This window comes from Odocoileus virginianus, unplaced genomic scaffold (assembly GCF_023699985.2).
Source record: "Odocoileus virginianus isolate 20LAN1187 ecotype Illinois unplaced genomic scaffold, Ovbor_1.2 Unplaced_Scaffold_19, whole genome shotgun sequence".
In the NCBI taxonomy this organism is placed as follows: domain Eukaryota; kingdom Metazoa; phylum Chordata; class Mammalia; order Artiodactyla; family Cervidae; genus Odocoileus; species Odocoileus virginianus.
The window spans coordinates 22,064-34,116 of NW_027224281.1; the positions used below are offsets into that span (position 1 = coordinate 22,064).

A 12,053-nucleotide genomic window follows, 5' to 3' on the forward strand; every position below is an offset into this window, starting at 1 on the left:
GAAGAGGAAATGGCAAACTACCTGAAAAATAATTTAGAATAGTGATAGTAAAGATGATCAAAAACCTTGAAAACAAAATGGAGAAAATGCAGGAATCAATTAACAAAGACCTAGAAGAATTAAAGAATAAACATACAGAGACAAACAGCACAATTACTGAAATTAAAAATACCCTAGAAGGAATCAATAGCAGAATATCTAAAGCAGAAGAACAAATCAGTGAGCTGGAAGATAAAATGGTAGAAGTAACTTATGAAGAGCAGAATAAAGTAAAAAGAATGAAAGAAACTGAGGATAGTCTCAGAGACCTCTGGGACAATATCAAATGCACCAACATTCGAATTATAGGGGTCCCAGAAGAAGAAGAGAAAAAGAAAGGGTATGAGAAAATTTTTGAAGAGATTATAGTTGAAAATTTCCCCAACATGGAAAAGGAAATAGTCAATCAAGTCCAAGAGGCACAAAGAGTCCCATACAGGATAAACCCAAGGAGAAACATGCTGAGATACATACTAATCAAGCTAACAAAGACTAAACACAAAGAAAGAATATTAAAAGCAGCAAGAGAGAAGCAACAAGTAACATACAAGGGAAACCCATATGCTTAACAGCTGATCTTTCAGCAGAAACTCTGCAGGCCAGAAGGGAATGGCAGGATATATTTAAAGTATTGAAAGGGAAAAATCTACAACCAAGATTACTGTACCTGGCAAGGATCTCATTCAAAATTGATGGAGAAATAAAAAGCTTTTCAGACAAGCAAAAGTTAAGAGAATTCAGTACCACCAAACCAGCTTCACAACAAATGTTAAAGGGACTTATACAGTCAAGAAATACAAGAGAAGAAAAAAGATCTACAAAATCAACCCCAGACAATTAAGAAAATGGCAGTTGAAACATGCATATCAGTAATTACTTTAATTGAAAATGCGTTTTGTAAACTGCTCCAACCAAAAGACACAGACTGGCTGAATGGATATAAAAACAAGACCCATACATATATGCTGTCTACAAGAAACCCACTTCAGACCTAAAGACACATATAGACTGAAAGTGAGAGAATGGAAAAATATATTCCATGCAAATGGAAATCAAAAGAAATCTGGAGGAGCAATCCTCATATCAGACAGGATAGATCTTAAAATAAAGAAGATTACAAGAGATAAGGAAGGGCAGTACGTAATGATCAAGGGATCAATCCAAGAGGAAGAGAAGACATAACAATGGTAAATATCAATGTATGGCAAAAACCGCTACAATATTGTAAAGTAGGAATTAACCTCCAATTAAAATAAATAAGTTAAAAGAACTGTAAATACCTATGTACCCATCATAGGAGCACCTCAATACATAAGACAAACACTAACAGACATAAAAGGAGAAACTGACAATAACACAATAATAGTAGGAGACTTTAACACCCCACTCACACCAATGGACAGATCATCAAAACAGAAAATTAATAAGGTAAACACAAGTCTTAAATGATACATTAGATGAGATGGATCTCATTGATATCTTTGAATGTTCCATTCAAATGCAGAATACACCTTCTTTTCAAGTGCACATGGAACATTCTCCAGGATAGATCACATCTTGGGTCACAAATCAAAACTCAGTAAATTTAAGAAAATTGAAATCGTATCAAGCATCTTCTCTGATCACAACACTATGAGAGTAGATATCAATTACAAGAAAAAAAAACCTGTAATTTTTTGTAAAAACTTCCTGCCTGTTACCCGCAGAATGGTTCTGAAGTTACTACAGCTGAGAATCAATTGTGTAAGCTGTGGGATTCCCCTGTGCTTCTATAAAAGGGCATATTAACAAATTGAAAGATAAAAACCATATGATCATCTCAATCAATGCAGGAAAAGCCCTTGACAAAATTCAGCACCCATTTATGCTTAAAACTCTTCAAAAAATGGGCATAGAAGGAATCTACCTCAACATAGTAAAGGCCATATACGATAAGCCTACAGCAAACATTATTCTCAATGGTGAAAAACTGAAAGCATTCTCCTAAGATCAGGAACAAGACAAGGGTGTCCACTTTTGCCACTATTATTCAACATAGTTCTGGAAGTCCTAGCTACAGCAATCAGAGAAGAAAAAGAAATAAAAGGAATCCAGATTGGAAAAGAAGAAGTAAAGCTCTCACTGTTTGCAGATGACATGATACTGTACATAGAAAACCCTAAAGATAGTATCAGAAAATTACTAGAGCTAATCAGTGAATTTAGCAAAGTTGCAGGATACAAAATCAATACACAGAAATCACTTGCATTTCTATATACTAACAATGAAAAGTCAGAAAGAAATTAAGGAATCTATCCCATTCACCATTTCAACAAAAAAATTAAATATCTAGGAATAAACCTACCTAAGGAAATAAAGAACTGTAAACAGAAAATTATGACACTAATGTAAGAAATCAAAGATGACATAAATAGATGGAGAGATATTCCATGTTCCTGGGTAAGAAGAATCAATGTTGTGAAAATGACTATACTACCAAATGCAATCTACAGATTCAGTGTGATCCCTATCAAATTACCAATGGCATTTTTCACAGAACTAGAACAAAAAATTTCACAATTCATATGGAAACACAAAAGATCCCAAATAGCCAAAGCAGTCTTGAGAAAGAAGAATGGAGCTGGAGGAATCAACCTTCCTGACTTCAGATTATACTACAAAGCTACAGTCATCAAGACAGTATGATACTGGCACAAAAACAGAAATATAGACCAATGGAACAAGATAGAAAGCCAGAAATAAACCCATGCACCTATGGGTACCTTATTTTTGACAAAGGAGGCAAAAATATACGATGTGGGCAGAGCCTCTTCAATAAATGGTGCTGGGAAAACTGGACAGCTACATATAAAAGAATGAAATTAGAACACTTCCTAATACCATACACAAAGATAAACTCAAAATGGATTGAAGACCTAAATGTAAGACCAGAAAGTGTAAAACTCTTAGAGGAAAACATAGGCAGAACACTCGATGGCATAAATCAAAGCAAGATCCTCTATGACACACCTCCTAGAGTAATGGAAATAAAAACAAAAGTAAACATGTGGGACCTGATTAAACTTAAAAGCTTTTGCACAGGAAAGGAAATTAATAGCAAGGTGAAAAGACAACCCTCAGAATGGGAGAAAATAATAGCAAATGAAACAACTGACAAAGGATTAATTTCCAAAATATACAAGCAGCTCATACAACTCAATGCCAGAAAAACAAACAACCCAATCAAAAAGTGGGAAAAAGACCTAAACAGACATTTCTCCAAAGAAGACATACAGATGGCTAACAAGCACATGAAAAGATGCTCAACATCGCTCATTATTAGAGAAATGCAAATCAAAACTACATTAAGATATCACATCACACCAGTCAGAATGGCCATCTGCAAACAATAAATGCTGGAGAGGGGTGGAGAAAAGGGAATGCTTTTGTACTCTTTTTGGGAATATAAACTGATACAGCCACTATGAAAGATGATATTGAGATTCCTTAAAAAACTAGGAATAAAACCACCATATGACAGATCAATAACACTCCTAGGCATATGAGGAAACCAAAATTGAAAAAGACACATGTATCCCATTGTTCATTGCAGCACTATTTACAATAGCTAGAACATGGAAGCAACCTAGATGTCCATTGACAGATGAATGGATAAAGAAGTTGTACATATACACAATGGAATATTACTCAATCATAAAAAGGAACATCTTTGAGTCAGTTCTAATGAAGTGGATGAACCTAGAACCTATTATACAGAGTGAAGTAAGTCAGAAAGAGAAAGATAAATATATTCTAATGCATATATACAAAATTTAGAAAATGGTATGAAGAATTTACTTACAGGGTACAATGGAGAAACAGACAAAGAGAATAGACTTATGGACATGGGGAAAGGGGGGGAGGGTGAGATGGATCGAAAGAGTAACATGGAAACTTACATTACCATATGTAAAATAGATAGCCAATGGGAATTTGCTGTATGGCTCAGGAAACTCAAACAGGGGCTCTGTATCAACCTAGAGGGGTGGGATGGGGAGGGAGATGGGAGGGAGGTTCAAAAGGGAGGGGATATATGTATACCTATGGCTGATTCATGTTGAGGTTTGACAGAAAACAACAAAATTCTGTAAAGCAATTATCCTTCAATTAAAAAAAAATAAATTAAAAAAATAAGACATACAGGTTGCAAATAAGTATATGAAATGATGCCCCATATCACTCACCATCAGTAAACTGCAAATTAAAACAATAATGAGATATCATTACATACCTATTAGAATGACCAAAATCAATAACACTGAAAATACCGTGTGGCTGGCAAGAATGCAGAGTAACAGGAACACGTATTCACTGCTGGTTAGAATGGAAAATGGTATAACCACTTTGGACAGTTTGGCAGTTTCTTACAAACCTAAACATATTGTTATAATACACAATTCAGAAACTGGGGTTCTTGGTATTTTTATAAAGGAGTTGAAACCTATGTCCACACAAAACCTGCACACAGGTGTTTATAGCATCTGTATTCATAATTGCCCCAACTTGGAAGTAACCAAGATAGCCTTCAGGTGAGAAATGGATAAATAAACTGTGATACATCCAGACAATGGAATATTATTCAGGGCTAAAAAGAAAAGAACTGTTAAGACATGAAAAGACATAGAGAAAATTTAAATCCATTTTACTAAGTGAAAGAAACCAACTCTGTCACAGCTTCAAAAGGGCTAAACTATAGATCAGTAGGGAGGTCAGTGGTGGCCAGAGTTCTAGGGGAGAAAAGATTGGGTAGGTATAGCAGAGAGGAGTATTAGGATAGTGAAACTACACTGTATGATACTATAATAGTGATGGAAATAATGGATATATGTTATTATTTGTCCAAACGTATAAAATGACAATACTGACTCAACATGTATTATAGGCACTGGGTGATGATGAAATGACAATGTAGGTTCATCAGTTGTGAAAACTGTACCACTCTCATGGGGGCTGTTGTTAATGCAAGAAAGTGTGCATGAGTGGCGGGCAGAGAATATATGGGAAGTACATGCCATCTGCTCACTTTTGCTGTGCACTTTGGACTTTTCTAATAAAAGCTGTTAAAAATAGCAAGAAAAATATCTGAACATTTAGTTTCTATGTTAAATCCTTTCTGCTTAAGAAATTTAGAATTGTTCATTTTTCTGCATCTAAGTTATGAAATACTGTATCTAAAATAATTAAAATGACAAAGGACTTATAATTAGCTTAGTATTATTTAAAAAATTATGAATGATAATGAAAAAAATGCCCTTAAATATTTGCAGTGCAAGGCAACTAATTCTCTAACTCATCGTTTCAGTCAAATGGTGAAAGACATTTTGTACCAGGTCAACTGGTTTACTAAGTCATATAGGCAGAGATTGCAGAATGTTATTTAGTGTGGAGAAAAGACTGCAAGGCTGTCTAATATTCCTTGGATGTCTGGAAGCTGCGGGAAGATAATGGAAGGAAATGTTAGATATTGGAAGTTTATAATTATGCTAAGAATAGTAGGATACACAGAGATACTGTTGGCCAAGAGAGGGGAGATGATGATCTATCAGTGTGAATCTCATTGTTAATTGTTCGGCAGCTATGTTATCTGAGATTACTTAACTAAGTTTCCTCATCTGAGAAATAAACTTATTTTTTTTTCCATTTATCTTTATTAGTTGGAGGCTAATTACTTTACATCATTGCAGTGGTTTTTGTCATACATTGACATGAATTAGCCATGGATTTACATGTATTCCCCATCCCGGTCCCCCCTCCCACCTCCCTCTCCACCCGATCCCTCTGGGTCTTCCCAGTGCACCAGGCCTGAGTACTTGTCTCATGCATCCAACCTGGGCTGGTGATCTGTTTCACCCTAGATAGTATACATGTTTCGATGCTGTTCTCTTGAAACATCCCACCCTCGCCTTCTCCCAGAGTGCACAAGTCTGTTCTATACATCTGGGTCTCTTTTTCTGTTTTGCATATAGTGTTATCGTTACCATCTTTCTAAATTCCATATGTATGTGTTAGTATACTGTAATGGTCTTTATATTATCTTTCTGGCTTACTTCGCTCTGTATAATGGGCTCCAGTTTCATCCATCTCATTAGAACTGATTCAAATGAATTCTTTTTAATGGCTGAGTAATATTCCATGGTGTATATGTACCACAGCTTCCTCATCCATTCGTCTGCTGATGGGCATCTAGGCTGCTTCCATGTCCTGGCTATTATAAACAGTGCTGCGATGAACATTGGGGTGCACGTGTCTCTTTCATATCTGGTTTCCTTGGTGTGTATGCCTAGAAGTGGGATTGCTGGGTCATATGGCAGTTCTATTTCCAGCTTTTTAAGAAATCTCCACACTGTTTTCCATAGTGGCTGTACTAATTTGCATTCCCACCAACAGTGTAAGAGGGTTCCCTTTTCTCCACACCCTCTCCAGCATTTATTGCTTGTAGACTTTTGGATAGCAGCCATCCTGACTGGCGTGTAATGGTACCTCATTGTGGTTTTGATTTGCATTTCTCTGATAATGAGTGATGTTGAGCATCTTTTCATGTATTTTTTTGCCATCTGTATGTCTTCCTTGGAGAAATGTCTGTTTAGTTCTTTGGCCCATTTTTTGATTGGGTCATTTATTTTTCTGGAGTTGAGCTGGAGGAGTTGCTTGTATATTTTTGAGATTAATCCTTTGTCTGTTGCTTCATTTGCTATTATTTTCTCCCAATCTGAGGGCTGTCTTTTCACCTTGCTTATAGTTTCCTTTGTTGTGCAAAAGCTTCTAAGTTTCATTAGGTCCCATTTGTGTATTTTTGCTTTTGTTTCTAATATTCTGGGATGTGGGTCATAGAGGATCCTGCTGTGATTTATGTCGGAGAGTGTTTTGCCTATGTTCTCCTCTAGGAGTTTTAATAGTTTCTGGTCTTACATTTAGATCTTTAATCCATTTTGAGTTTATTTTTGTGTATGGTGTTTAGATAGTGTTCTAGTTTCATTCTTTTACAGGTGGTTGACCAGTTTTCCCAGCACCACTTGTTAAAGAGGTTGTCTTTTTTCCATTGTATATCCTTGCCTCCTTTGTCGAAGATAAGGTGACCATAGGTTCGTGGATTTATCTCTGGGCTTTCTATTCTGTTCCATTGATCTATATTTCTGTCTTTGTGCCAGTACCATACTGTCTTGATGACTGTGGCTTTGTAGTAGAGTCTGAAGTCAGGCAGGTTGATTCCTCCAGTTCCATTCTTCTTTCTCAAGATTACTTTGGCTATTCGAGGTTTTTTGTAAGAAATGAACTTAATTTAAAATGAACTTAATTCCATCAAACACTTGGATGTTGGCCTATAGCATCGATGACTGTGAGATGTGATGGTGATAATTCAGTGATGATCCTGATGGTGATAGTAATAAGTGGGTGAAGGGACCATTTAAATAATCATGGCAGAAGTGGAGATCAGACACATGGGTCAAGGGTATTCGGTTACCTTGTCTGTGTATTAACTGTCATATTAAGCTTTGCAGCAAAAGACCATACATTAAAGTTTTGCCTCTTCAGAGGAAAAGGAGGGGAAATAAATTTTCAGCTGAAGGACATTTTAGGAAAACAATAATTGTGGCAGGTATAAGGACACAATAAGAGTACAATAAAAGAAAAAAGTGGGATAAATCTGGGTGAGAAAGAGACTATTTGCTCTTTCTTATGACTTCTGAATTCATCTCTATTTGTCTGTGTACTCTCAAGAGCTTCAGTTCAGTTCAGTTCAGTTGCTCAGTTGTGTCTGACTCTTTGCGACCCCATGAACCACAGCACACCAGGCCTCCCTGTCCATCACCAACTCTTGGAGTTTACTCAAACTCATGTCCATTGAGTCGATGATGCCATCCAGCCATCTCATCCTCTGTTGTCCCCTTACGCTCCTGCCCCCAATCCCTCCCAACATTAGTCGGGGATAAATCAATGGATAGCTCTCTAACAAATTGTGGTCCACTGGAGAAGGGAATGGCAAATCACTCCAGTATTCTTGTCATGAGACCCCCATGAACAGTATGGGACTCATTGCTAGATGTTCTAAACTTATGCAATAATCAAGATACATAAATGCAAAAAAACAAAATGACTGTCTGAGGAGGTCTTACAAATAGCTGTGAAAAGAAGAGAAGCGAAAAGCAAAGGAGGAAAGGAAAGATATTCCCATTTGAATGCAGAGTTCCAAAGAATAGCAAGGAGAGATAAGAAAGCCTTCCTCAGTGATCAATGCAAAGAAATAGAGGAAAACAATAGAATGGGAAATACTAGAGATCTCTTCAAGAAAATTAGAGACACCAAGGAAACATTTCATGCAAAGATGGGTTCGATAAGGGACAGAAATGGTATGGACCTAATAGAAGCAGAAGATATTAAGAAGAGGTGGCAAGAATACACAGAAGAACTGTACAAAAAAGATCTTCATGACCCAGATAATCATGATGGTGTGATCACTCACCTAGATCCAGACATCCTGGAATGTGAAGTCAAGTGGGCCTTAGGAAGCATCACTATGAACAAAGCTAGTGGAGGTGATGGAATTCCAGTTGAGCTATTTCAAATCCTGAAAGATGATGCTGTGAAAGTGCTGCATTCAATATGCCAGCAAATTTGGAAAACTCAGCAGTGGCCACAGGACTGGAAAAGTTCAGTTTTCACTTCAATCCCAAAGAAAGGCAATGCCAAAGAATGCTCGAACTACTACACAGTTGCACTCATCTCACACGCTACTAAAATAATGCTCAAAATTCTCCAAGCCACGCTTCAGCAATACATGAACCGTGAACTTCCAGATGTTCAAGCTGGATTTAGAAAAAGCAGAGGAACCAGAAATCAAATTGCCAACATATGCTGGATCATTGAAAAAGCAAGAGAATTCCAGAAAAACATCTATTTGTGCTTCATTGACTACGCCAAAGCCTTTGACTGTGTGGATCACAATAAACTGTGGAAAATTCTGAAAGAGATGGGAATATCAGACCACCTTACCTGACTCTTGAGAAATCTGTATGCAGGTCAGGAACAAAAGTTAGAACTGGACATGGAACACCAGACTGGTTCCAAATAGGAAAAAGAGTACGTCAAGGCTGTATATTGTCACCCTGCTTATTTAACTTCTATGCAGAGTACATCATGAGAAACGCTGGGCTGGAAGAAGCACAAGCTGGAATCAAGACTGCTAGGAGAAATATCAATAACCTCAGATATGCAGATGACACCACCCTTATGGCAGAAAGTGAAGAAGAACTAAAAAGCTTCTTGATGAAAGTGAAAAAGGAGAGTAAAAAAGTTGGCTTAAAGCTCAACATTCAGAAAACTAAGATCATGGCATCTGGTCCCATCACTTCATGGCAAACAGATGGGGAAACAGTGAAAACAGTGTCAGACTTTATTTTTTTGGGCTCCAAAATCACTGCAGATGGTGATTGCAGCCATGAAATTAAGACACTTACTCCTTGGAAGGAAAGTTATGACCAACCTAGATAGCATATTAAAAAGCAGAGACATTACTTTGCCAACAAAGGTCCGTCTAGTCAAGGCTATGGTTTTTCCAGTGGTCATGTATGGATGTGAGAGCTGGACTGTGAAGAAAGCTGAGCGCTGAAGAATTGATGCTTTTGAACTGTGGTGTTGGAAAAGACTCTTGAAGAGTCCCTTGGATTGCAAGGAGATCCAACCAGTCCATCCTAAAGGAGATCAGTCCTGGGTGTTCATTGGAAGGACTGATGCTGAAGCTGAAACTCCAATACTTTGGCCACCTCATGCGAAGAGTTGACTCATTGGAAAAGACCCTGATGCTTGGAGGGATTGGGGGCAGGAGGAGAAGGGGATGACAGAGGATGAGATAGCTGGATGGCATCACCAACTCGATGGACGTGAGTTTGGGTAAACTCTGGGAGCTGGTGATGGACAGCGAGGCTTGGCATGTTGAGATTCATGTGGTTGCAAACAGTTGGATATGACTGAGCCACTGAACTGAACTGAAAGCATAAATAAACCAGCCAACCAAATAACTGGTCTCAACAAAACAAAGCAAAACAAAATAAAACAAAAACAGAACACCACTTGAAACCAGAAAGATTCAAGCTGAGTAAGACATGAGAGATGTGAGAGGGAGAAAGCGAATAGGAAAAAGTTAGCAAATACATTCAATAAGTCATGTTGACAAGTGGTTGTTCTTCCATTATACATATGTAAGTTTTCACAGGGCTTCTCCTCTATATTTCTCTAGCCAATTTTCAACCTGAAAAAGAATAATTACATTTGCACCCAAAGAGTTTTCTCCTTAGTGTTTTCTGCATGGCAGCCTTCACTTCCTTATTTCTCAAGCTGTAGATTAGGGGGTTCAGCATGGGTATCCCTGTGGTGTAGAACAGGGAGACCACATTCTCCTGGGCCAGGGAACTGCCTGTGGGGGGTTTTAAGTACAAGAATGTGGTAGATCCATAAAACAATCCCACAGCTGCAAGATGGGAGCTGCATGTACTGAAGGCTTTGGACCTTCCCTCTGTGGAGTGGATATGGAGAATGCTGGAGAGAATAAAAGCATAGGAAATGAAGATTGTTAAACTGGTGACTATGATGTTAAATCCAGCCAAAAAGAAAGTTGTTATCTCAATATGATAGGTGCTGGAGCAGGAGAGCTTCATGAGTGGGACAACATCACAGAAGTAATAACTGATGAGGTGCTCACAATAGGATAGTTTTAACATGAGGCCAGTCTCTATGGTTGAGCCAATGAGCCCCATGGTATAGACCCCAGCCACCAGGAGGGAGCAGACTCGATGAGACATGATGATGTTGTAAAGCAAAGGTCTGCAGATGGCAACATAGCGGTCATAGGCCATCACTGTCAGCATGTAACACTCAGCAATGACAAACACCAGGAAGAAGTAGAGCTGGGACATGCACCCTGCATAGGAGATGATGTTCTTCTCTGACACAAAGTTCACCAGCATCTTAGGGGTGATGACAGAGGAGTAGCAGAGATCCACGAAGGACAGGTTGCTGAGGAAATAGTACATGGGGGTGTGAAGCTGAGCATTCAGACAAATCAGTGTTATCACGCCCAGGTTCCCTACCATGGTGACAGAGTAGATCCCAAGGAAGAGGAAGAAGAGGGGGAGCTGGAGCTCTGGTTGATTTGTTAAACCTCCAAGAATGAACTCTGTCACTGTGGAGTGGTTTTCTGCAGCCATTCTCCTCTGTTTGGGAGCTCTGTGGAGAAAAGAAATAAGAACTTATAAAATGTATATATAGTCAGCCCTTGGTGTCCACCAGTTACACATTCCAGGATTCAATTAACCATGGATCCAGGACATAGAGGGCTGACAGACTTCATTGTACCAAGTCATTTTATTTAAGGATGCTGAACATTGGTGCAGCAGCCCCTGGAGATACTTAGAAAAAGCCATGTATGAACATTTCTGGTGTGGCTAGGTATCAGTTTCTGTTCTTGAGTAATCTTGAACTCATTTTTTTCTAATTGTTTGTCTCTTCCAACCATCTAATGTTTTCTAGGATTCCTACAATTATGGCATGGTTTGAAGAATATGAAGTTGGAGAAAATAGGGGCCCCTATAGAGCCTTTCCACTCTCATGTTATCCAAGTACCCTGGAGGTAACTACAAGTGTGTTTTATTTATGAGTCCAGAGTTAAATTTTGCTCCAGAAAGAGAAAGTCCCTTACCATCTCTGCAATCCCAAAATACTCCCCAGGAAATGAAAGCACGAGGTCACCTTATCTCAAATCCAGATAGTGTGGATTGATAGAGCCTTTCCAATTACTGAGTGACAAATCAGTTTCCACATTTGAGATTATATGGAGTTAGAGTATCAATTTCAAAAGTTAAAAATATAATGGAAAAATATACATGAAATATGGGGTTGGCTAAAAAATTTGTTCAGGGTTTTCTGTAAGATGTTGTGGAAAACCCAAACAAACTATTCGCCAGCTCATTATTTTCCAAATA

At 38.1% G+C, this 12,053-nt stretch overlaps 1 protein-coding gene across 1 annotated transcript; it reads right to left on the reverse strand.

The window, feature by feature from the left end:
* Positions 1–10,319: 10,319 nt before the first annotated feature.
* On the reverse strand, positions 10,320–11,282 carry LOC110147727 (olfactory receptor 8A1-like). Its single transcript, XM_020909399.2, has one exon. It carries the CDS (start codon positions 11,277–11,279, stop codon positions 10,320–10,322), a length of 960 nt encoding a protein of 319 aa, XP_020765058.2. The 5' UTR covers positions 11,280–11,282.
* Between the last annotated feature and the right edge of the window lie 771 nt (positions 11,283–12,053).

What these genes read in the sequence shown, in the direction of transcription:
- LOC110147727 (XM_020909399.2), bottom strand. Translation starts at nt 11,279, where the DNA reads ATGGCTGCAGAAAACCACTCCACAGTGACAGAGTTCATTCTTGGAGGT.